General features: G+C 46.1%; 3 protein-coding genes across 4 annotated transcripts in view; 2 read left to right on the plus strand and 1 right to left on the minus strand.

Moving 5' to 3' along the window:
* Nucleotides 1-24,436, plus strand: part of LOC308580851 (uncharacterized protein) — a 132,360-nt gene that overhangs the window by 29,049 nt on the left and 78,875 nt on the right. The gene's annotated exons all lie outside the window — the stretch shown is intronic.
* LOC308580782 (uncharacterized protein) overlaps nt 1-24,436 on the minus strand; it is a 144,562-nt gene that overhangs the window by 27,812 nt on the left and 92,314 nt on the right. The gene's annotated exons all lie outside the window — the stretch shown is intronic.
* Nucleotides 1,440-23,707, plus strand: LOC308580374 (uncharacterized protein). Of its 2 annotated transcripts, none has more exons than XM_081181848.1 (6): nt 1,440-1,663; nt 3,740-4,173; nt 8,878-9,004; nt 13,402-13,484; nt 17,000-17,126; nt 19,886-23,707. In XM_081181848.1, the coding sequence occupies exons 1-6, from the start codon at nt 1,552-1,554 to the stop codon at nt 21,964-21,966; spliced, it is 2,964 nt and encodes a 987-aa protein (XP_081037974.1). In that variant the 5' UTR covers nt 1,440-1,551; the 3' UTR covers nt 21,967-23,707. The 2 variants fall into 2 exon arrangements, with proteins under 2 accessions (XP_081037974.1, XP_081037975.1); XM_081181849.1 differs by having other exon boundaries at nt 1,441-1,663; nt 19,889-23,707.

Genomic DNA, 24,436 nt, shown 5'->3' on the forward strand with positions numbered 1-24,436 from the left:
GCTGTAGACTTTCCACCTTTGTTCCTGTAGCAATCTTGCTGCTGTAATAATATAGACATCTGTAATAATATAGGATTATTATATGCACAGCTCTGGCCTATAATGCATCGTCTCCCACACACTCCTAAAGGTTAAAATGATTATATATATAACATAATATAATTTATTATTTGTACCCCGCCCATCTGGCTGGGCCTCCCCAGCCACTTTGGGCAGCTTCCAACAAAGGCCAAAAATACCGGTATACTAAAATGTCACACATTAAAAACTTCCCTGAAAAACTTGAATTGAATATGTGTTTTTGAGGACTGTGGTTGGAGGAAGAGGTGGCAGAAGGTGGTCAGCTAGTGGAAGGAATGAAAATGTCGCTTTTTCATAAAACCACAAAACGTCAAAAGGCCTCAAACAGTTGCAGCATCTGAGCAGAAGGTTGCAGCAGCGAAGAAACAGCAGACTCGCCTAGAGGTTTATTTTGAAGAGAGCACAGGAACACGCCTTTTGGTGGTTCCCTCACTGCAAGAAGCCAAGTTACAGGGAACCAGGCAGAGGGCCTTCTCAGTAGTGGTGCCTGCCCTGTGGAACGCCCTCCCACCAGATGTCAAAGAGATAAACAACCATCTTGACTTTTAGAAGACATCTGAAGGCAGCCCTGTTCAGGGAAGTTTCTAATGTTTGGTGTTTTATTGTAGTTTTTTTTTATAAAAAATATTCTGTTGGAAGCCACCCAGAGTGGCTGGGGAGGGCCAGACAGATGGGCAGGGTATAAGTAATAAATTATTTTTATTTTTAAGAATCATAGTTTTGCAGAGTTGGAAGGGATCCCAAGGGTCATCTAGCCCAACCCCCTGCGATGCAGGAAGAAGATCAGATGAAACTGTTTCTTCCTCCTTTTTTAAAGGTTTGCTTTGTTTGTTGTATCGCTTCTAAATAAAATAATAATAATAATAATAATAATAATAATAATAATAATAATAATAATAATAATAATAATTGCAGCCCATCTGACTAGGTTGCCCCAGCCACTCTTGGTAGCTCACAACAAAAAATAAAAGCACAATACAACATTCTTGTGTTTGTCTGTTTTATTCATCTGTTGTGCCGCCGCCGCCCCTCCCCCATGCTCGCTGTTTGCTGTAATAAAGATTGGTTGGTTGGTATTGCATACGCTAGCACTTCATTGCTGGGAAGTGACCTATGTATGTATTTTTAATTAAACAAATAGGAAAGGAGAAATCAGGTGGAAGAGGATGACAGTTCTGCGCGTCCCTCTTTTGATGCTGCTTTGAGAGATGCTGGGGGGGGGGCGGAGAGAGAAAGATGATGCGCCTCTCCCTGGCCTCCCAGGGGTTAAAACCAAGTGAATCTGAATCCTAGACAGGACAGGGATTTGAGGCGGGAGGACCGGAAGTGGCGGAGGCGGAGTCCTTCCGCAGTTGTTCTCCAGCCTAGGTCGAGCCAGAGGCGATTGGACTACAACTCCCATCATCCTCAGCCCGCTGAGCCAGTTGCCGGGCATGATGGGAGTTGTAGTCTCCCACCTCTCCGGAGCCGATGCCTCCCCCTCCTCCCCCCCCCAAAGTCTTTATTCCCCTGCCTGGCGGAGGAGAAAAGCGACCTTCTGCCTCTCCCCGGAGCGCTGCATCGGCGGCCCCGCTTGGAGCAGGTGAGCCCCCGCGCCTCTTGCGTGCCTCTGCAGGAAGGGGAGCCCCGGGGTGCAAAGCTGGCCTTAAGGGGAAGATGCCCAGATTCCTGCACCGGCCGCAGGCTGGAGGGGAAAAGCCACCATAGCGGGTGCAGGATCCTATATCTGCCCCTTCCCTCATTGCACCCCATGGGGAAATGGAAGGCAACCCTGTTTCGGAAATCTAGGTGTCTTTCTTTCTTTCCCTCTATATTTTCTTTGGAAGCCACCCAAAACAGCTGGGGGCAACTCAGTCAGTTGGGCGGGGTATAAGAAATAAATAATAATAATAATAATAATAATAATAATAATAATAATAATACTGAGCTCAACCAGGACACACACAGCATCCACATAACCACCCAAGAGGAAAATTTTATCCTCCTTGGGCTTCTCTGATAGGATGGCATCCAGCTGAGAATAATTTTTTTCTTTAACGTGTGGCTGAATGGTTACGTAGGAGCCGGTTGAAGTTAAATCCTTCGAAGACAGAGGTCCTGTGGCTGGGACGGGACGATATGGGATTGGGGGGGCAACTCCCATCTCTTGCGGGGGCGCAATTAGTGCCAGCACTGTCCGTTAAGAGTTTGGGTGTAATCTTCGACACCTCCCTTTCCATGGAGGCACAGATTGCAGCTATAACAAAGGCGGCATTTTTTCATCTCCGCCAAGCTAAGCAGTTGGCTCCTTATCTCTCTCGCCCTGACCTAGCCACTGTGATCCACGTGACGGTCACCTCCAGACTGGATTATTGTAACTCGCTCTACGTGGGGCTGCCCTTGAGACTGACCCAGAAACTCCAGCGGGTGCAGAATGCCGCAGCGAGACTCCTTATGGGGTCTTCGCTGCGAGATCACATTCACCCGGTGCTATACCAGCTGCACTGGCTCCCGGTAGAGTACAGGATCAGGTTTAAGGTGCTGGTTTTAACCTTTAAAGCCCTATACGGCCTAGGACCCTCGTACCTACGGGACCGCCTCTCCTGGTATGCCCCACAGAGGAATTTACGATCTTCAAACAAAAACATCTTGGAGGTCCCAGGCCACAGGGAGGTTGGGCTGGCCTCAACCAGAGCCAGGGCTTTTTCGGCTGTGGCTCCGATCTGGTGGAACGCTCTGCCACAAGAGACTAGGGCCCTGCGGGACTTGACATCTTTCTGCAGGGCCTGCAAGACAGAGCTGTTCCACCAGGCCTTTGGCCAGGGCACAGCCTGACTCCCTCCCCTGGCAATCTTCACAGAACTCTAGCCTAATGGTTGCCATCAATTTGATTTGAATTAACTTTATAATGAAATGATTTTAGAATGTTGTATTATTTTATTGTTGTTAGCCGCCCTGAGCCCGGCTTCGGCTGAGGAGGGTGGGATATAAATAAAGATTTATTATTATTATTATGGGCATCCTATGCCCATGTTGTCTAGTCTGGGGTGCATAGGGAGGAATGGGAGGGGAAACACCACAAAGAATAAAAAAAAGGAAGAAAAAGAGCGGCGCTGGTGCTTACTGATGCAAGGCTAGTCTAAGTCCATCTGCCAGGTGATTGGGGAAGAGGGTAAAAGCTCCCATTGCAGCATTTCCTCACCTATCTGCAGCATAGCAGGGTTATTTTAAGGAGGGGAAAGTTAACCTACTTATAGGCTGTGACCTACCTCCACCACACCTCAAAAAAAAAAAAGAAAAATCATTCCTGCGCTGCAACTGATTCCTCACTATGCCATCAGACAGGTAGATATCTCACTGCTACAAGGTGCAGAAGATGGTTCTCCCCCTCCTGATTTAATCCCCACAACAGCCCTGCTAGGCTGAGAACCAGCAGCTGGCCCAAGGTCGCACCCAGTGAGTGAGTGAGTGGCAAAGGAATTGTGTGGGATAAATAGAATGTGGGAGGCGGGGCCTGGTTCTTGCCCCACCCACATTGGGCTCTGGCACCTCCCACCACATGTTCCAGCCCCTCCCACTTCTGGCATGCGTTCCCCCAACAGATTCTCCCCCCATTTGCTAACGGGACAATGTCACACTTGGCAGGATTTGGTCCAATTGCTCCCCTCTCTGCCTCTAGACGGAAATCGGTGGGAGGTTTTCCCAATGGATGAGCAAAACCCAGCTGGCCTTGAAGGAGGAAGAGACCCCGAGCCTGGGAGCAGTGGGGAATTCTGGAAAAGAACTGTGGAGAACATCCTGGGAGAGGAAGAGACCCTCAGCTTAGATGTCCAGCGCTGGCATTTCAGGCAGTTCCGCTACCAGGAAGCTGAGGAGCCTCAAGAGGTTTGCAGCCGGCTCCACCATCTTTGCCGCGAGTGGCTGAAGCCGGAGAGACACACCAAGGCTCAGATCCTGGACCTGGTGGTCCTGGAGCAGTTCCTGGCTGTCCTCCCCCCAGAGATGGAGAACTGGGTCAGGGAATGTGGAGCAGAGACCAGTTCCCAGGCGGTGGCCCTGGTCAAAGGTTTCCTCCTGAGCCGGGCAGAGGACAGGAAGCAGGAAGAGCAGCAGGTGAGAACATTTTTATTCTTATATATTGCCCTTCATCTGTAGATCTCAGCACGGTTCACAACATAAAATGATGATATAAGAAACACAATGTTTTGTTAGCCCCAAAATGGAAAACGGGTGAGGTCCCAGCTAAAGAAGAATGGCAACTTAAATCGATGGAATATGTTCAGCTTGCAGATTTAACATAAGAGAAAGAGAAGAACATATGTTTAGAGAAGATTGGGAAATATTTATTGAATATATGGGGGGGAGACTGTGTACACTTGAAAACGTGGGCAGCATTAAGATAATTTTTTTACAGTGTAAATGAGTATTGATGTATGTAATAATGGAATGGTTTAGTTTATGTATAATATGATGATGATACAACGGTGGTTGGTTTAATTACGGCTGGAGAGGGGGAGACGGCCTATAGGAAGGAAGTTGAGCAGTTGGGGGAGTGGTGCAGGAAAAAACACACCTGACTGCTTAACTTAAAGAAAACAAAAGAGATCATTGTGGACTTTAGGAAATGTAAATTGAATATTCAGCCACTTATTATTGAGGGGAAGTGCGTGGAACAGGTCTCGGTGTTTTGATTTCTGGGAATGGAGTTGAGAGACGACCTAACCTGGGGAGAGAACAGCAAAGACCTGATGAAGAGAGCACAGCAGAGGTTATATTTTCTGAGAAGCCTCCGGAAAAACAATCTCTCAAAGGACCTGTTGATGGCATTCTACCATTGCACTGTGGAGAGCGTACTAACTTATGGTCTGTGCGTGTGGTTTGGGAGCTGCACAGTCAGGGAAAAAGCAATGCTGTCCAGGGTTGTAAAGACAGCAGAGAGAATAATTGGGTGCACTCTTCCCACCTTAGATCAAATCTATGCTGCCAGGTGCCATAAGAAAGCGGCAGAGATAGCATAGGATAGTGCGCACCCCGGAAATGATCTCTTTCAGCTTCTGCCTTCTGGAAGAAGGGCCAGGGTTATAAAGACTAGGACTAGCCGCCTGAGAAACAGTTTCTACGCTAATGCAATTCTGGTTCTAAACGCAGCATAAGGGGTCTCTGTAGTATAGTGTATTTTAAAATGGGGTTTTAGAGTTTTTAGGGGCTTTTGAATGTTTTATGTACCGTACTTTTCGCACCGTAGGACGCACTTTGCCCGTCTTAAAAACTAAGGGGAAAAGTCTGTGTGTCCTATGGAGCGAATGCAGGGGGGAGGCAGGCAGGAAAAGCCCTCAAGAGCCCCACACAAGTGTCGCGCAGCTCTTGCGGGCTTTTCCCCAGGAGGGAGAAGGGACTGACACCGCCAGTCAGTCCCTTCTCCCTCCTCTAGAAAAGCCTTGCGCAACCTCTCCAGCCGGGGGGAGGCTTCGCAAGGCTAAAGAGGAAGCCAGGGCAGGGAGCGCGGTCCATCCCGTTCGCTGCCTTGGCTTCCTCTTTAGACTTGCGCGCCGGGGGGGGGGGGAGGCTTCGCAAGGCTAAAGAGGAAGCCAGGGCAGGGAGCAAGATCCATCCCACTGCCCTGGCTTCCTCTTTAGCCTTGCGTGCCTCTACCAGAGGTAGATCTTAACCCTTGCCTCACCTGGGAGCTTCTCTGGGCAGGAATTCCCTTAGCTTAAGTGGGGTGGGGGAAGTGTGGCAGGTAGGGGGGTACCTGCCTAGACACTGAAGCCACATGTCTCTCAGATGAAAATTGGGAGTGGGCATTGTGTGAAGTGGTCTGACGGTGGGCATTGTGTGAAGTGCTCTGATGGTGTGGGCATTGTGTGAAGTGCTCTGATGGTGTTTCCTGCTTGGCAGGGGATTGGACTCGATGGCCCTTGTGGTCTATTCCAACTCTATGATTCTATGATTCAAAGTGGCTGTGGATCTCCTGCTGCAGAACTGTAGGACTGTATAGAGTTGGGAGGGCCACCCGAGGGTCATCTAGCCCAGCCCCCTCACAATGTAGGAATCACAGCTAAAGAACGCCAGACAGATGGTCCCCCAACCGCTGCTTAAAAGCCTCCAGTGGTGGAGACCCCAAACACCTTCCGAGGTCATAGAATTGCAGGGTTGGAAGGGAACCCCAGGAGTCATCTAGTCCAGCCCCGGTGGACAGCGGGCGCAATCCATCCCGTTGCGCAAGACTAAAGATGCTGCAGAAGGTTAAAGAGGAAGCCAGGGCAGTGAGTGGGATGGATCGCGCTCACTGCCTTGTCTTCTTTAGCCGCGCTGGAGAGGTTTAGCTCCTGGCTGGAGAGGTTGCGCGGCTATGGATCCCGTGCGCTGTCTTGGCTTCTTTGCTCTTTGGGGCTGGTGGGGGAACCCGGGCTTCCCCCGCAGCCCTGAGAAGCTCTGGGAGAAGCAGACAGGCTGCACACAGCCTGTCCGTTGCTCTTTGGGGCTGGGGGGGAGGGATAATATTTTTTTCCTTGATTTTCCCCTGTAAAAACTAGGTGCGTCCTGTGGTCCGGTGCGTCCAATAGAGCGAAAAATACGGTAGTTTTTATGTAGTTTTATGTAGTTTTGTGGTAGTTTTATGTAGTTTTATGTAGTTTTCAATTTCATTGTTCCGCAAGGAACAATGACAATAAAGATATCGTATATTGTATATCGTAAAATATGTAGAGATTTATGATATGCAAAATGAACCATGGAAGAGAAGAAGGGAAGTCATTGATATTTTGATATTTTAAGGTTGTCTAAATGAACTTTCTAAAACATAAAACAGAAATTGTTAATGAAACTTATACTGACAGTATAAGAAACACAAAATACATAGTCAGAATTAGAACCAAAACAAACCAAAGGCAGTGAAGGTGAAGGAGGATTTCCTAAAACTATCTAAGAGGCGAAAAGAGATGACCTGATAGAAGTTTATAAAATGAGGCATAGTACGAGAACTCGAATAGATAGTTCCCCCCCATCCCTCTCTCATAACATGGTAACTTTGTTTTTTGTTTTTTATAATTTTTTTTATTGATTTTACAAAGTTTTTATAAACAAACAAACAAATAAAAAGACAAAACAAACATGTATAATTTCATCTCCTTTTTTCATAAACCACACTTCTCTGACTCCCCCAAACCTCCCCTTTCTACATCCCAATTTCCAAAATTGTTTCAGCAAGTCCTAAACTTAATTTTGTCAAATTTATCCCTTATTTGTTCTTTTCTTTTACTTAATCTTTTGTCGCTGTAATCTCCTTTTCTTACTAAGAACCTCAGCATTTTAACATTCATTAATTTTGTAATATTTCTTAAGATAAGTTTTAAATTTCTTCCAATCTTCATCCGCCGTCTCTTTCCCCTGTTCACGAATTCTGTCAGTCATTTCAGCCAGTTATAACATGGTAACTTTGAGGTATCCAAGCTGAATTCAGGACAGAAAGTAATTCTTCATGCAGCACATACTTTAAACTATGGAACTCCTTTTTTTAAAAAAAAATTATTCATTTTTTTGATACAAACAACAACCGCAAAAGACACTACAACAAAAACCATAATAACAATAACACAATTTGACAATTCAGATTTAAATACACTGATATACTTAGGTATGTCAGTGTAAACTATGGAACTCCTTGCCACCGGAGGCAGTGATGACCGCCATCTTGGATGGCTTCAAAAGAGAACTGGGCAAGTTCATGAAGGAGAGGCCTATTCACAGCTACTAGCCAGGATGGCTATGCTGTGGCTCCATGGCTTGTTGTTGTTGTTTAGTCGTTTAGTCATGTCCGACTCTTTGTGACCCCCTGGACCAGAGCACGCCAGGCACTCCTGTCTTCCACTGCCTCCCGCAGTTTGGTCAAACTCATGCTGGTAGCTTCGAGAACACTGTCCAACCATCTCGTCCTCTGTCGTCCCCTTCTTCTTGTGCCCTCCATCTTTCCCAACACCAGGGTCTTTTCCAGGGAGTCTTCTCTTCTCATGAGGTGGCCAAAGTATTGGAGCCTCAGCTTCAGGATCTGTCCTTCCAGTGAGCACTCAGGGCTGATCTCCTTCAGAATGGAGAGGTTTGGTCTTCTTGCAGTCCATGGGACTCTCAAGAGTCTCCTCCAGAACTCAAAAAGCTCCATGGAAGGAGGCAGTAACTCTTCTGAATGCCAGTCGCTGGAAACCGCACACAAGAGCTCGAATTCTGCATTTGGGTTTCCCATGGGCACCTGGTTGGCCGCTGTGAGAACAGGACGCTGGACTAGATGGGCCCTTAGCTTACGTTCCTGGAGGCTTCTAGTTAGCCAGCCTGGACTGTTGGGATACTGCCAGGGAGACAAAGTCCATCATGGCCCCCAAGCCGTCTCCGGACGTCCATCAATCTCCCGTAGACACGCAGTATCAGCAATTAGCCACACGAGCTCCAGAAATAGCCTGCCACATTCCAGAGCCGATGCACGCTCTATCAGCAGATAATGCACAGCGAAAGATGCATGCAGGAGAGCATTATTTACAAGTTTGTTCAGCGTTTGATCAGAACAAAGAAAACATGACTGCCTGCTTCGGTGTCTCTGGCACAGAGAGAGAAACGAAAGCAAAGACACAACAGAAACATCCTGTGAACAGGAAATACGCAGGCTGTGACACAAACATCCTGCTCCCTTTTAAGGTCGAACGGAAATATCCTAACATGGACAACCGAATGCTGGAACTGAATAGGCTATTTTGGTCTAATTCTTCTGACGCACCTTTGCCTCTGCCATCCTTTTCCTAATGCTTTGCACTCCCATCTCTGCTCCAGGAGAAAGGCCTGCTTGCAGAAGCGAGCGCCAGATTTTCTGACTCGGAGGAAGCTCTTCCGGGGACGAGGCAGAGCCCCCCACAACGCGGGATCGCCCCAGAGCGTGGCAGAGGGGCCACCTTGCTTGGTAAGGATTCCTGCACGGGTGGGGAAACTGTGGCCTCCCAAATGTCGCTGGACCCCACCTCCCATCAGCCTCTGACTGACAGGTGTCAGGGACTGGGCAGAGGAGGAGGAGGAGTTCAGAATCACAAGAGGGATTTGAGGGAGGTCACAGCTCGGAGGAAGAGGAGGAGAAGAAGCACCTTGGGGGGGCGACTGCTGACGGGCTCAGTGTCTTTAGAAAGCATTCCAGACCCCCCTCTCTCGAAACCTGGCGGGCCTTGAAAGTAGGAGAGCAATGGACTATCCAGAACTATGTAAGTATGTAACCAGAGGTACCGCCGTATCTGAAAAGTAATTGTGATGAACAGACTACGCTAGTAGGACTGCAAGAAGTTTTGTTAGGTGGATTATTTGAAATATTGCAAGAAAGACTATGAAAAGAATTATTAGTTAAGGACAATTAAATGTAATAGGAAATTAAGAAATGCAGAATAAGTGATAAAGAACAGAAAATCAGAGGTGTTGACGGAAGTAAAAAATATCATGTAAGAAGTGAAGATATGTTATATGACTGTTGGAACTGATAAGTTATTTATATATATATATATATATATATATATATGTAGGTTTTGGTGTCTTCGGGTGTCTTCCCGTGTAAGAGTTGGGGTGTCTAGGCGACGTTTCGACGAGGTCTCACTCGTCATCTTCAGGCTGGTGCTTTCGGCTTCTTGTTACTAGAACAGAGCAGGATCTCAGTGTTTGAGTTCCTATAAATACCCTAATCAGAAACGAACTACATAAGAAAAGATACCTACTAAACCAAACCAACAAAGATCTGCTCACTCTTCACCTCAAACTCTGTAACAAAATCCACCCTGCACTCTGGGACAAATGCAAACAACTAGCCGTTTGGAGAGCTGAAACAGAGTCCTCACATAAGACAGACATACACACCAACAAACTCCACAAACTAGAGAAACGCCAGAAGCCCAGCCACCCTCCACAACAACCCATGAAACAAACAGTACATAACATATCAGACAGGATCCTCACCTCAACTGAAACCAAAGTACTCTCCAAAGGTTTCAACTTTGCAGTCGCCCCGAGACGCATCCCCACGGAAAACATCATATGCGGAGTCGAAGCTAGCCTAACCAAAATCAACCCAGATGAAGCCAATAAAATCAGACTTGAAGTCACCAACATCCTCTGCTCCAGCAAACCACCCAGAAGCAATTTACACAAAGAAGAACAGAAAGCACTCACCAACCTGAGGAAAGACAACAACATAATCATTCTCCCAGCAGACAAAGGTAATGCCACTGTTGTGATGAACACATCGGACTACCAAGCAAAACTATCAAATCTACTCCAAGACCCTACCTACCAACCTATAAAAACAGATCCCACCACCTATCTGGAAAAAACCACCAAATCCAAAATAAAAGCCTCTCCTATCAGTGAAGAAATCCAGCTAAGAATCATCCCCAGAGAAAAATCATCCAGATGCCCCAAACTCTACGGTCTCCCCAAGATACACAAAGAAGGAACACCACTCAGACCAATAGTCAGCTCCATAGGCTCACCTCTACAAAATCTCGCTAAATTTCTCGCTAAGCAACTTCAGCCCTATGCAGAATCTATCGCTTCACACGTTACAAACTCCTTCCAGTTCATAGAAACAATAAAGAAGCAAAACCTACATCCCGATGACCTACTTGTGAGCTTCGATGTTGTATCTCTCTTCACACAAGTGCCCATTAATGAAGCCTTGACAGCCATTCAAAACAAATACAATCCCCCCGAATACATCCTGGACCTGACCAACCACTGCCTAACCAACACGTACTTCATCCACAATGGACAAAGATACAAACAGATAGAAGGAGCACCTATGGGATCACCCCTCTCACCGGTCATCGCAAATCTGTACATGGAACACTTTGAAACCAATGCTTTAGACAAGTCAGAACACAAACCCAAACTTTGGCTCAGATATGTTGACGACACCTTTGTAATTTGGCCACACGGGAAGGAAAAACTAGATAGCTTCCTCACACATCTCAACAGCCTACACCCCAAAATACAATTCACTATGGAAATAGAAGCCAACAACCAACTTCCCTTCCTTGACGTCCTAATCTACAAAAAACCTGATGGCTCCCTAGGACACACTATCTACCGGAAAAAAACACACACCAACCGCTACTTACATGCACAATCACACCACCACCCTGCACAAATAAACTCCGTAGCCAAGACTCTCATCTCCAGAACCAAACGCCTGGCTGACAAAGACCACTTGACAACTGAGTTACAGAATCTCTCAAATGTGTTAATCGCCAACGGATACCAGCAAAACAGGGTTACGAAGCTAATCCAAAAAGAAACACCCCCCAAAAACCAAGACACAGAAGAAATCCAGTTAGAAAACCAAGGGGTCTATGAAATACCCTGCAAAGTCTGCCCAGCCACGTACATTGGACAAACAAACAGACGAATAAATGCACGTATCGCAGAACACAAGAATGCCGTCAAAAAAGAAGAAAAAACTTCCTCTCTTTACCAACACATGAAAGAAACAGGACACGAAATTAATTTTGCAGATTCCAAATTGCTCTTTAACATGGAACATCACCACAAGAGAATAATCATGGAAGCCATCGAGATAGAGAAACACCCTCACAACATGAACAAGCGTGACGACACGTCCCGCCTGCCAGACATCTGGAAATTAGCCCTCCCCACAAAAACCGACACCAGAACCAGAGGCACACAGAACGCCATCTCCAATCAACCACACCAGACCCAAACCCAGACCCTCTCCACAGATAAATTACAGACACCATCCAGTAGCCAAACCATAGTGGCACCTCCGGATGCTGCACCCCCCTGCAATCCCTACACAGATCTGGCTGGCACAGGGCACAAAACCACAGCTCGCCCCTATACACGAAGCCAAGCCAGAGCACAACTAAGTGCAGTACAGCCATCTTCTCAGAAAAACTCTTTACAAGGTCAAGAGGTCAAGACACGAAAGCTTTAGCAACTAATCCACACCTAATGACCCTCCTAAGTGGTACTCAGAATATCACTCAAGTAATCACTCAAGATATCCCTCAAGTAATTAATGAACAAAAGAAGAAAAGGCACATTAACCTAGGAACTTCCTCTCTGCCCAGAACGTTGGAGGCTATACACCACACCCCCTCAACAGTATTTATAGGAACTCAAACACTGAGATCCTGCTCTGTTCTAGTAACAAGAAGCCGAAAGCACCAGCCTGAAGATGACGAGTGAGACCTCGTCGAAACGTCGCCTAGACACCCCAACTCTTACACGGGAAGACACCCGAAGACACCAAAACCTACATTCCTGTACCCGTGAAAATCTACGAAAGCAAATATATATATATATATATATATATATATATATATATATATATATATATATATAGTAGGAGAGCAAAGAGTTCAAAGGTAGGGGGCACTTTGCAGCACCCGTAGCGATGACCCATGAGGAAGTGGGAGAGACAGAGAGGGTGGAGATTCACCTGGGATAACACCATTATTCCACAAGGCTGCATTCCCAAGCCTCTCTCTGTGGATGTTGAATAAAAAACAGATGGCAAGGACTTTTCCTCGTTTTATCCATTCCTGGCAACCTGCCGTGGGGGTTGGTTCCTCTGCCACCTGACGCCAGGCCACTACTGAGGGATGCTGGCAGTTGGAGTCTAGCAGCAGCAGCTGGGCCAGAGATTCCCCATCCCTGGATTGCTATGATAGCGCTTCATCCTTGGGTATGCTTGTGTTTTTTACTTACTCCACATCCATTGCGCTTAGATAGCTCGGTTGGTTAGAGCGCAGTGCTGTCAATGCTGAGGTTGCAGGTTCGATCCCCGTACGAACTTCCTGCACCGACAGGATGTGGGGGCAAATCCGTTAAGTGGTTCATGGCGCAACCTGGGAGGCAAGGCAACCTGAAACAGACTTCTTGCCCCTGAAAAGTATTGGTGCTGACCTTTAAAGCCCTAAATGGCCTCAGTCCAGTATACCTGAAGGAACGTCTCCACCCCCATCATTCTGCCCGGACGCTGAGGTCCAGCGCTGAAGGCCTTCTTGCGGTTCCTTCACTGCAAGAAGCCAAGTTACAGGGAACCAGGCAGAGGGCCTTCTCGGTGGTGGCACCCGCCCTGTGGAATGCCCTCCCACCAGATTTCAAAGAGATAAACAACTACCAGACTTCTGGAAGACATCTGAAGGCAGTCCTGTTTAGGGAAGCTTTTAATGTTTAATAGATTATTGTATTTTAATATTTTAATATTCTGTTGGAAACCGCCCAGAGTGGCGGGGGAAACCCAGCCAGATGGGTGGGGTATAAATAATAAATTATTATTAAATTTTTATTTGTCTCTTGCAGGAGATGGAATGATGTCAGCAGCATGTAGCGGGTCATCTCTCCCTGGTGGTGGAAGGGATGGAGCTGTGATTGAAAAGGATCAGGTAAGGAGAAGGATCACTGGGGAGATGGAGAAGGGCTCACTTTTCTGGATATGTCTCATTCCCCTAGCATCTGCCCACCAGGCCTGTTATGGATGCCATTGTCAGGGTGAGACATTCGTTTGCCAGACATCAGGCAATTTCCAGAAGCTGCTTTCTGGCTGGTTTCGTTTGGTTTGGTTTGGTTTTTACATCCGCAAGCTCAACACTCAATACATGCTCATTTTCTGGAATTGAGTAAGAGTCCGTTTAGTCTGAACATAAACCTCAAAATGAAATTATGTAGTCCGTTGAGGGCGGGGTGTGTCTTGCAGCCAACTATGGCAAGACCTTAAAAAGACTTAGAAAGAAGTGTGCCTCTATTGGAGAAGCAGGTAAATTGTTTTTGGAATTGTTAAGCTTTTAAAGCCAGTAGTAAAAAAAAAGTTCTATCTATACCAGATTGTGTTGCTGTGATTTATTGGTGTGCTGGCACCTGGAATTCCTAATAATAATAATAATAATAATAATAATAATAATAATAATAATAATTTATTATTTATAGCCCACCCATCTGCCTGGGATTCCCCAGCCACTCAGGGCGGCTATCAACAGAATATTAAAAACACAATAAAACATCAAACATAAAAAACTTCCTGATACAGGGCTGCTTTCAGATGTTTTCTAAAAGTCAGATAGTTCTTTATCTCCTTGACATCTGATGGGACATCCTTGACTTCTCACAGGGAGGGAGCTGCCAGAAGGCCCTCAGAGCTGGACCTCAGTGTCTGGACTGGATGATGGGGGTGGAGACACTCCTTCGTGTACACTGGGCCAAGGCCATTTAGGGTTTCAAAGGTCAGCACCAACACTTTGAATTGTGCTTGGAAACGTACTGGGAGCCAATGTAGGTCTTTCAGGACTGGTGTTATATGATCCCAGCGGCCGCTCCCGGTCACCAGTGTAGCTGCCGCATTCTGGGTTAGTTGTATTTTCTGGGTCACCTTCAAAGGTAGCCCCACATAGAGCACATTGCAGTAGTCCAAGCAGGAGATAACCAGAGCATGCACGACTCTGGCAAGACAGTCTGTGGGCAGGGAGGGTCTCAGCCTGTGTACCAGATGGAGCTGGTAGACAGCTGCCCTGGACACAGAATTGACCTGTGTCTCCATGGACAGCTGTGTCCAAAATGTCTCCCAGGCTGCGCACCTGGTCCTTCAGGGGCACAGTTACCCCATTCAGGACCAGGGAGTCCCCCACACCCACCTGTCCCCCAAAAACAGTACTTCTGTCTTGTCAGGATTCAACCTCAATCTGTTAGCCGCCATCCATCCTCCAATCACCTCCAGACACTTCAATTCACTTCAAGGCTGTGTGGAAAATGTAATGGACCCAGTGTAGTGTTTCTGGCTGTGCAAACTTCAGCAAGCCTTGTAAAAATGCACAACAGGTTGTTGTGGCAGTTTGCAGATTCTCAACAGATTATGGGTGGTTTCCATAATCCCTGACAGCCATTAAGTGCTATTCTCCCCTCAAAAGGACCCCAGGGCTGCAAATGCGCCTGTGATAAAAATCAGGGGATTTTTTTTTTTTTTTTTGGAGCAGGAACTGGGGGGAACTGAACTCCCTTACCTTTTAAAAATTAAATAATTATTATTTTTTTGTCTGAGGGGGCTGGAACGGATATATACCCACAGTGCCTCAGCCAAAAATCCCCCTCCATCTGTCATCAATAAGGTTTTAGCCATTTCAAATCCAGTTCATTGTCTGCTTGAGTTTATTAATCACAACTTGCATTTAGCCACTGCCTGGGAGAGGGGCACTGTGACTGGGCCTGCAACAAACAAACACATTTAGTGGTAAGTTCCCCCACCTATTTTCCCAGGGGAAAAAATCACTGGAAGAAATAATACAATTAAAAAGAAAACCGAATCGTTTTTAAAAACCAAAGACAAACCTATGGACCATGCAGCTACATGGTAGCCATTCATGAATTACCGTATTTTTCGCACCATAGGACGCACCGGACAATAGGACGAACTTTGTTTTAGAGGGGGGAGAACAAGAAAAAAAAATTCTCCCCCTCTCTGCCAAGCGCCCCTTCAGTGAAGCGGCAGGAGGCGCTGCACAGAGAGGGGGAGAACTTTCCCCCTCTTGTTTTCCCGCTCTAAAACAAGGTGCGTTTAAGGTGCGTTCAGGCGGCTACCTGCACTGACCCCTCTCGCTCGCCAGGCTTCAGGTTCCTTTCGACCTGCTCCTTGGGGCTGGCGGGGGGGAAGCCCACCACCAGCCCCAAAGAGCAGGTCAGGGAGCAGCGGAAAGGCGCAGCGGAGAGGCTCCTGCCATAGCCGCGCGTCACCTCTCCAGCCAGGAGAGGGTCGCGGGGCTATGGCGTCTTCGCTCCATAGGATGCACACGCATTTCCCCTTCATTTTTGAAGGGGAAAAAGTGCGTCCTATAGAGCGAAAAATACGGTACGTCCAAATACAAACTTACAGCTGGCAGGCTCCTGTAAAGTATAGTTTTATCTGGATTTGATTGTATACCAGAACTTTTTGACTGCTCAGTTGCACTTCCATGAAATCATAGCCTTATCATTCATAGCATTGATTTTATCTCTCTGCAATAACCATTTCTCCGTTGTGCGTCATTTTCTTTCTAAAGTTGCGGGTCAAACAGGCAAGCTGTAACCTAAACCAAACAGTTAAAATTAATGTTAAAAAATACACTAATTGGAGTAACGAAGGAGGTGCACTGTTATAAATCTTTAAAATATAAGAAACTGCAAAAGGAGTGGGGGAAGTCAATTTATATTTTTATATTTTTTATATTATTTATATATATATTTATATTTGTTGGGAAACATTGGAGTGTTTTTACGTCAAAACACTTTTGAAAAATAGGGGGGGGGATTTATAATAAAGAAAAACAGGCAAGCTGTGGTTCGTTTCTGTATCTCTCAAACATGTGCATGTAATGAAATGAAATAGCTTTTTAAAAACGGTTTAATCAACAGTTGCAAGCATCTTAAAACACACATTGAAATGCAATTTAATACAGTGGTGCCCCGCAAGACGAATGCCTCGCTAGACGGAAAACTCACTAGACGAAAGAGTTTTCCGTTTTGGAGGTGCTTCGCAAAACGAATCTCCTATGGGCTTGCTTCGCAAGACGACAATGTCTTGCGAGTTCCTGCGGGTTTTTCCCCTTCCCCCCTTTTGCTAAGCCGCTAAGCCGCTTATCAGCTGATCCGATAAGCCGCTAAAAGGTGCTAATCCGCTAATCCGTCAATGGGCTTGCTTCGCAAGACGAAAAAACCGCCTAGACAAAGAGAATCACAGAACGGATTCTTTTCGTCTTGCAAGGCACCACTGTAGAATGAAAATGTTTAAATGGATTTTAAACCACATGCACGGGGATTAACCCAAACCATCCTCGGCGCTGAGGGTAAAACCCACCCACCTCGTCTGCACTTGGGATTTTGCTGGTAAATAAATGTTCTGTCATCGGTGAGGAGGAAATGTTTGCTTCTTTTCCAGGATTTGGTGACCTTCGAGGAGGTGGCTGTGCATTTCTCTGAGGAAGAATGGGCCCTGCTGGATCCGGACCAAAGGTCCCTACACAGGGAAGTCATGGAGGAGAACTGGGAGATTCTGGCCTCTCTGGGTAAGACACAGCTTTTTTCTTTAGCTGATTATCTCTGCAGCACATAGAACTGTAGAGCTCGAAGGTGACCAGGGATCACGTATTCCAACTCCCTGCAAGGGAAGCCTTATTCATTTATCCACGACCATTTTTAGCACTGTTGATTTTCAGTTCTTTTGAGTGGCTAAAATAGTTGTTTTTAACTGGTTTTTGCTGATAAGTTCATTGTTTTCTTCTTTTTTTAAAAAAATTCTTTTTATTAGTTTTCCAAATTTTTACAAACCAAATTACTTTAATATAATACGATTTCTTAAAATCAGGTTTCCCGCTCGTGTTGCAAACATATGTTGATCATTTCCTCCCATAGCTGCGTCATTTCTTATTTAATGTTCGGTTGTCACCCAGTTGCTGACCACATTTTCCCATTGTTCTATTCTTTTTGTAAAATGCTTTGAGGTTTTTTTCTCTTACAGTCAAGGGGTACCATATTTTTCGCTCCATAGGGCGCACCTGCTATGGGGCGCACCTAGTTTTCAGAGGGGGAAATCAAGGGAAAAAATATGATTCCCCCCCCCCAGCTGTGGGAGCAGCAGACAGGCTTCAGGCAGCCTGTGTGCTTCTCCCAGACCTTCTCCCTGTTTTTGCGGGAGGTGGGGGAATTCCCCCATCTCACGCAAAAGCCCACAGGAGCACCACACATCCTTTAAGGAGCGCACGACTCCTGTGGGCTTTTCTATGAGGAGGGAGAAGGGACTGATGCGGCCAGTCAGTCCCTTCTCCCTCCTGGGGAAAAGCCCGCAAGAGCCGCATGGAGCTGGTGTGCGGGTTTGGGGGCTTTTCCCGCCTGCCTCCCCCCTGCATTCGCTCCATAGGACGCACACACATTTCCCCTTTCTTTTTAGGAGGGAAAAAGTGCGTCCTATAGAGCGAAAAATACGGTATATAAAGCTCATTAATTAAATGTACGTCTCTAGAGGATGTACAGAATTATATATATATATATTTAAGAAAAAAGAACCCAGCTTAAAAACAGCACAGAACAGAATCACAGATAAATTTAGAAACACACACACAGAGCGGAGAGACTAGGTGTTCCAGCAGGGAAACCTTGTCTGAACAAAAATGAGTGCTGAGAGTTGTCAAGAGAGACCCCCGTTCCCTTCACAGTGCTATAGTTCCCAGAGTGACTTAGGAGTCAATCCTTCTTCCCAGACGACTCTGGGAATTGTAGCTCTGTGAGTGGAATAGTCATTTTGGACTCACAGCCGTCCATGGAGGCGCAGGTCAATTCTGTGTCCAGGGCAGCTGTTTACCAGCTCCATCTGGGATGCAGGCTGAGACCCTACCTGCCTGTGGACTGTCTCGCCAGAGTGGTACATGCTCTAGTTATCTCCCGCTTGGACTACTGCAATGCACTCTACATGGGGCTACCTTTGATGGTGACCTGGAAACTACAAGTAATCCAGAATGCAGCAGCTAGACTGGTGACTGGGGGCAGCCATCGAGACCATATGACACCAGTCCTGAAAGACCTACATTGGCTCCTAGTATGTTTCTGAGCACAATCCAAAGTGTTGGTACTGCCCTTTAAAGCACTAAACAGCCTCGGCCCAGTATACCTGAAGGAACATCTCCACCTCCATCGTTCAGCCCGAACACTGAGGTCCAGCTCCGAGGGCCTTCTGGCGGTTCCCTCCCTGCAAGAAGCCAAGATACAGGCAACCAGACGTAGGGCCTTCTCAGTAGTGCCATCCGCCCTATGAAACACCCTCCCATCAGATGTCAAGGAGATAAAGAACTATCTGACTTTTAGAAGACATCTGAAGGCAGTCCTGTATTGGGAAGTTTTTAATGTTTGATGTTTTATCATGTTTTTAATATTCTGTTGGGAGCCGCCCAGAGCATTCCTGTTTACCCAGGAGTTCGATGGCTGAGAGATACTGGCCATAGCAACCATGAAAGTAATAACTCTGGGGGTATGTTATTGCTGTCAGATCTTCCAAATGTTCTTTAGACTGTTTTGAATGGTTTTTTAACACTTTAAATACATTTCTTTTTCAAATTCAATTTTTAAATTGGGCTGTTTTAACATCTGAAGAAGTGTGCACGCACACAAAAGCTCATACCAATAACAAACTTAGTTGGTCTCTAAGGTGCTACTGGAAGGAAATTTTAAATTTTGTTTCAACATTTTGCTGTTTGCTTTTCTGGGCTCCTTTGGGAGGAAAGGCAGGAAACAAATCTAACAAACTGTTTGTTAATAACAGTATTAATAAGTCTAGTTACATTGGGGTCAGTCTAGCAGGCTTCCTCTCCCTGTGCTAAAATGGTGGTGATGATGCTAATAATAGTAGTAATTTGATTACGGTCGTACCTTGGTTCTTGAACGGAATCCGTTCCAGAATCTGTTTGACTTCCGGAAACGGTCAAAAACCCAGGCGCGGCTTCTGATTGGCTGCGGGAGCTTCCTGCACTCAATCAGAAGTCGCGGAAGCCATGTTGAACATTTGGCTTCCAAAAAACGTTCGCAAACCAGAACCCTCACTTCTGGGTTTGTGCTGTTCAGGAACCAAAACAGACGAGTACCAAGGTGTTCGACAACCAAGGTATGACTGTATTTGTACCCCGCCCATCTGTTTTGGTTGCCTCAGCCACTCTGGGCTGCTTCCAGCATATACAAAAACATTCCCTCTTAAGTCTTTTCAGCCCTTATCACAACTGTTTGAGTCGTTCTATGATTTGAGGCTTCATTTCTGACTGATTTCCCCCCTCCGTTCCAGCAGGTGATGAATGGGACAGTGAGGAGAAGGGAGACTCTCCCAGGATGTCTCTGGAAAGAGACACATGTGAGAAGAGGGAACTCCAGAGAAGGAAAACCGAAGCAAATCAGAAGATGAGGGGAAAAGCCTCTGCCTCTCAGGACACTGACTGCCATGAAATCGCAGCTCAGGAAGACATGGATGAGAGACAGGAAAAGAACAGCCCTTCCATGCTGAGGGAAACAGAGGAGAAACCATATCAGTGCTTGGAGTGTGGAAAGAGCTTCCATTTCAGTTCCGACCTGACTTGCCATTTCAGAACCCATACGGAGGAGAAGCCATATGTAAGCCTAGAGTATGGAAAGGGCTTTAGCGTGACAACAGGCCTCATGGCCCATCAAAGTATTGACACAGAAGAGAAACCATATAAATGCCTGGACTGTGGAGAGAGTTTCTGTTTGATCCACTCGGTGGAGGAACCATATCAGTGCTTGGAGTATGGAAGGAGCTTCACCGAGAATTCAAATCTCACTTCCCACCAAAGAACCCATGTGGACGACAGATGCCTGGAGCGTGGAAAGACTTTCGGTTCGAATGCAGAACTGTCTTCCCATCAAACAACCCATAAAGGGGAGAAACCATATAAATGCTTGGAATGTGGAAGGAGCTTCAGTGGCAGAACAGCCCTCGTCTCCCATCAGACAACTCACACAGGGGAGAAACCATTTAAGTGCACCGAGTGTGGAAAGAGCTTCAGTCAGAAGGTAAACCTCACTTCTCATCAGAGAACCCACACAGGGGACAGGCCGTACAAATGCTTGGAGTGTGGGAAGAGCTTCCATTTCAGTTCCAACCTTACTTGCCACCAAAGAGTTCACACAGGGGAGAAGCCGTATGGATGCCTGGAATGTGGAAAGTGCTTCAGCGGGAGAACAGGCCTCATTGCTCATCGAAGTATTCACACAGGCGTGAGACCATATAAATGCCTGGAGTGTGGAAAGAGCTTCAGTCAGAAGGTGAATCTCAATACTCATCAGAGAACCCACACAGGGGACAGACCATATAAATGCTTTGAGTGTGGAAAGAGCTTCCGTTCAAGTCCGGAACTTTCTTCCCATCAAACAACTCACACAGGGGAGAAACCCTACCAGTGCTTGCAATGTGGAAAGTGCTTCAGTGTAAGAACAGGCCTCATTGCCCATCAGACAACTCACACAGGAGAGAAACCGTATCAGTGCTACGAGTGTGGAAAGAGCTTCAGCCAGAAGGTAAATCTTGCTTCTCACCAGAGAACCCACACAGGGGACAGGCCATATCAATGCTTGGAGTGTGGGAAGAGCTTCCATTTCAGTTCTAACCTTACTTGTCATCAGAGAGTTCACACAGGGGAGAAGCCATATGGATGCTTGGAGTGTGGAAAGAGTTTCAGTGGGAAAACAGGTCTCATTGCTCATCAAAGAATTCACACAGGAGAGAAACCGTACCAGTGCTTGGAGTGTGGAAAGAGTTTCATTCAAAAGGTGAATCTCACTTCTCATCAAAGAATTCACACAGGAGAGAAGCCATATAAATGTTTGGAGTGTGGAAAGAGTTTCCGTTCAAGTCCGGAACTTTCTTCCCATCAAACAACTCACACAGGGGAGAAACCATATAATTGTTTGGAGTGTGGAAAGAGTTTCAGTCGAAGCCCAAACCTTGCTTCTCATCAGAGAATTCACACAGGGGAGAAACCCTATCAATGCTTGGAGTGCGGAAAGAGCTTCAGTAGGAGCACATACCTCTCTTCTCATCAAAAAAATCATGTGGGGGAGAAGCCCTATAAATGTTCAGACTGTGGCATGACATTTTCTGTTAAATCAAGCCTTGCTTCTCATCAACGAATTCACACAGGGGAGAAACCCTACCAGTGCTTGGAGTGTGGAAAGAGCTTCATTCAGCGTGGAATCCTGACTACCCATCAAAGAACTCATACAGGGGAGAAACCGTATAAATGCCTGGAATGTGGAAGGAGCTTCATTCAACGCGGAATCCTGACTAAACATCAAATGACTCACTCTCGTGACGAAATATTAATGCACGGCATGTGGAAAGGGTTTCAGTAGAAGCATGCATCTTACTTTCCATTAAAGAATTCACACTGGGGAGAAGCTATATGAATGTTTGGGGTGCGGGAAGAGCTTCTGCGTATGCAGGCACATCTGTGCACATTGAAGAATCCACAAAGCGGAGAACGCTATAAGTGAAGCGTGGGAAAATCTTAAGCACGCGTGAAATCCTTTCTGGGCATCCAATAATTCGTACTAGGAAGAATTCATTAAAAACATTTATGGAGTGTTGAAAGGTTCTTTGTGGGAAGACTTAAGATGATCCCTGCTGGGTCAGAACAGTAGGAAACGTAATAAGCAGGGTGTGAGGTCAACACCCTCTCCCACTTCTGTTCCCAAGTGACGAGGATTCAGATGCACGCTGCCTCTGATTCTGAAGGCAATATATATCCATCATGAATGGTAGCCATTAGCAGTCTTATCCTCGACACATTTGTCTAATTGTACTACATCTTGTGGCAGTGAATTCTGTAGTTTAGCTATGTGCTGTGTGAAGAAGGTCTTCCTTACCTGTCCCGGATTTTCTACCGTTCACCTTCATTAGATGATAATAGAACTGTAGCTTTGGAAGGAACAACTTCTTGCAATATAGGAAGAACTGCGAAGGAATCCTTGACCACCCAACCTAGTTTAAAAATATCCTTCTTACCATCAGAATGACAATTGCAACTGACTACTCGCCCTCTACCTTCAGGTCCCAGGGCGGGTAACAACTAAAACACAAAATTAAAAACAATTTAAAACGACTTAGGGTGGGTCCTAAAAATATACATCTATAGCGTCAGAAGCAGTAAGAGGCGCATCTTCAGCGTTTGTGAAAACGAAGGTGCCAGTTATGTCTCTGTGGGGAGTTTCACAATTTAGGGGCTGCCACAGAGAAGGCCCTCTTACAGCTACAAGATGGTATAGTGTAATGGAAATAATTTAGGGTTGATATATGTCTGGAATTTGGCCGCCGGCAATGGTAACCAGGCGGAAAGCACTGACATGTCCGGGAAAATCCGGAAGTGTCGATTTTTAGAAGGATCTTTAGAAAGGAAGTTTCAGAGCTCAACGACTTTGGCCACAACTTAAAAAAAAAAATAGCTCAACAATTTTTGTGTCTGGATTGTCACTTTTTGAAATACGGCACCCCTAAATAAATGCATGGGTGGGTAAGCCTGTTCTTTTCCTCTGAGGAGGCTGAGGAAAGGGGTTAGCTGAAATTTACATCTTGAAGCCAGCCAGAACCAGCATGATTTGAGGAAAGCAGCCTTGAGAAAGAACAAAATGTTAAATATAAGGAAATTACCCAAAGCAGGGCTGCTAAGGGGTGTGGCTGAAGAGGTTTGGACCAGGAAGACTTCTGAGGGGCTGGATTTGGCCCCCGGGGCTAAGGACCCCTATTCCTGCTCTGCTGGGTTGAGGTTGAGATGAGTTTATCTGAGAGATCGTCTTACCCCATATATAACCATTGACCACTTTGATCTGCGGAGCTGGCGCTGTGGCAAGTGCCACATAATAGTCATTCCACATTTGTAAAAAATAAAATGTATTTTACCATGGCAGCACCCACACTTTGGAACTCCCTGCCGATTGACATCGGGCAACTGCCGTCCCTGTACCCTTTTCGTCAGCTGTTGAAAACATTTTTTGTTTAGGCAAGCCTATCCAGATAATGTGTTTTAGTCTGTGTTTTAGCATATCGTTGAATTTAATTGTTTTTCGAATGTTTAAAATAGTTGTTTTTAACAGATAATTCCGTTGTTTGATTCTTTTTTTAAATTGCTTTGAGTGGTTTTTTTTAAAAAAATAATAACAATCAAGGGTTTGATTGGCATCCATCAGCCAATGGAGGACTGTGCCTTTGGTGATGAAGTCAAACCGTTGAAGAGTTACGGCACCTGCTGTGGCTATAGAGACCGATACAGGTGAGATGTTTCGTTGCAGCTTGGGAAGATGGAGGGGTCCGGCTGTGTAGCTGCAGATGCACCGAGGCATTTATTCTCTCTGTGCTCGTCCCACCAGTCCTCCTTCCTGTGGTTACTGCTATGGATGCACAATCGAGCAGTATATAAAAAGGGTTAGCTTCCTTTTTTAAAAAAATATTGTAAGCCACTTTCAGTTCTTAATATAAACAAGAGTGGGATGCGCATACAGTCATACCTTGGTTCTCAAACGCCTTGGCTCCCAAACAAATTGACTTTCGAATAATCAAAACCCGGAGGTGAGGGTCTTGGTGTTTGAACAATTTTCAGAAGCTGAACGCGGATTCTGATTGGCTGCAGGACACTCCTTCAGCCAATCGGAAACCACGCTTTGGTTTTCAAACGGTTCTGGGAGTCGAATGGACTCCCAGAATGCATTCTGTCCGAAAAGCAAGGTACCACTGTATTTGAAATGAGGAAGCTTTGCTCTATCAATAAAATTACCCTGTTCCCAGAAAAAGGCACATTTCAAGGGGACTCCACTCCAGACCTTGACCAAA

This window comes from Podarcis bocagei, assembly GCF_964188305.1.
Source record: "Podarcis bocagei genome assembly, chromosome: 2".
In the NCBI taxonomy this organism is placed as follows: domain Eukaryota; kingdom Metazoa; phylum Chordata; class Lepidosauria; order Squamata; family Lacertidae; genus Podarcis; species Podarcis bocagei.

What these genes read in the sequence shown, in the direction of transcription:
- LOC308580374 (XM_081181848.1), top strand. Translation starts at nt 1,552, where the DNA reads ATGCCTCCCCCTCCTCCCCCCCCCAAAGTCTTTATTCCCCTGCCTGGC. An exon ending in GGCGGCCCCGCTTGGAGCAG is followed by an intron (nt 1,664 to 3,739) that starts GTGAGCCCCCGC and finishes CTCTGCCTCTAG; the next exon opens with ACGGAAATCGGTGGGAGGTT. An exon ending in GGAGATTCTGGCCTCTCTGG is followed by an intron (nt 17,127 to 19,885) that starts GTAAGACACAGC and finishes CCTCCGTTCCAG; the next exon opens with CAGGTGATGAATGGGACAGT.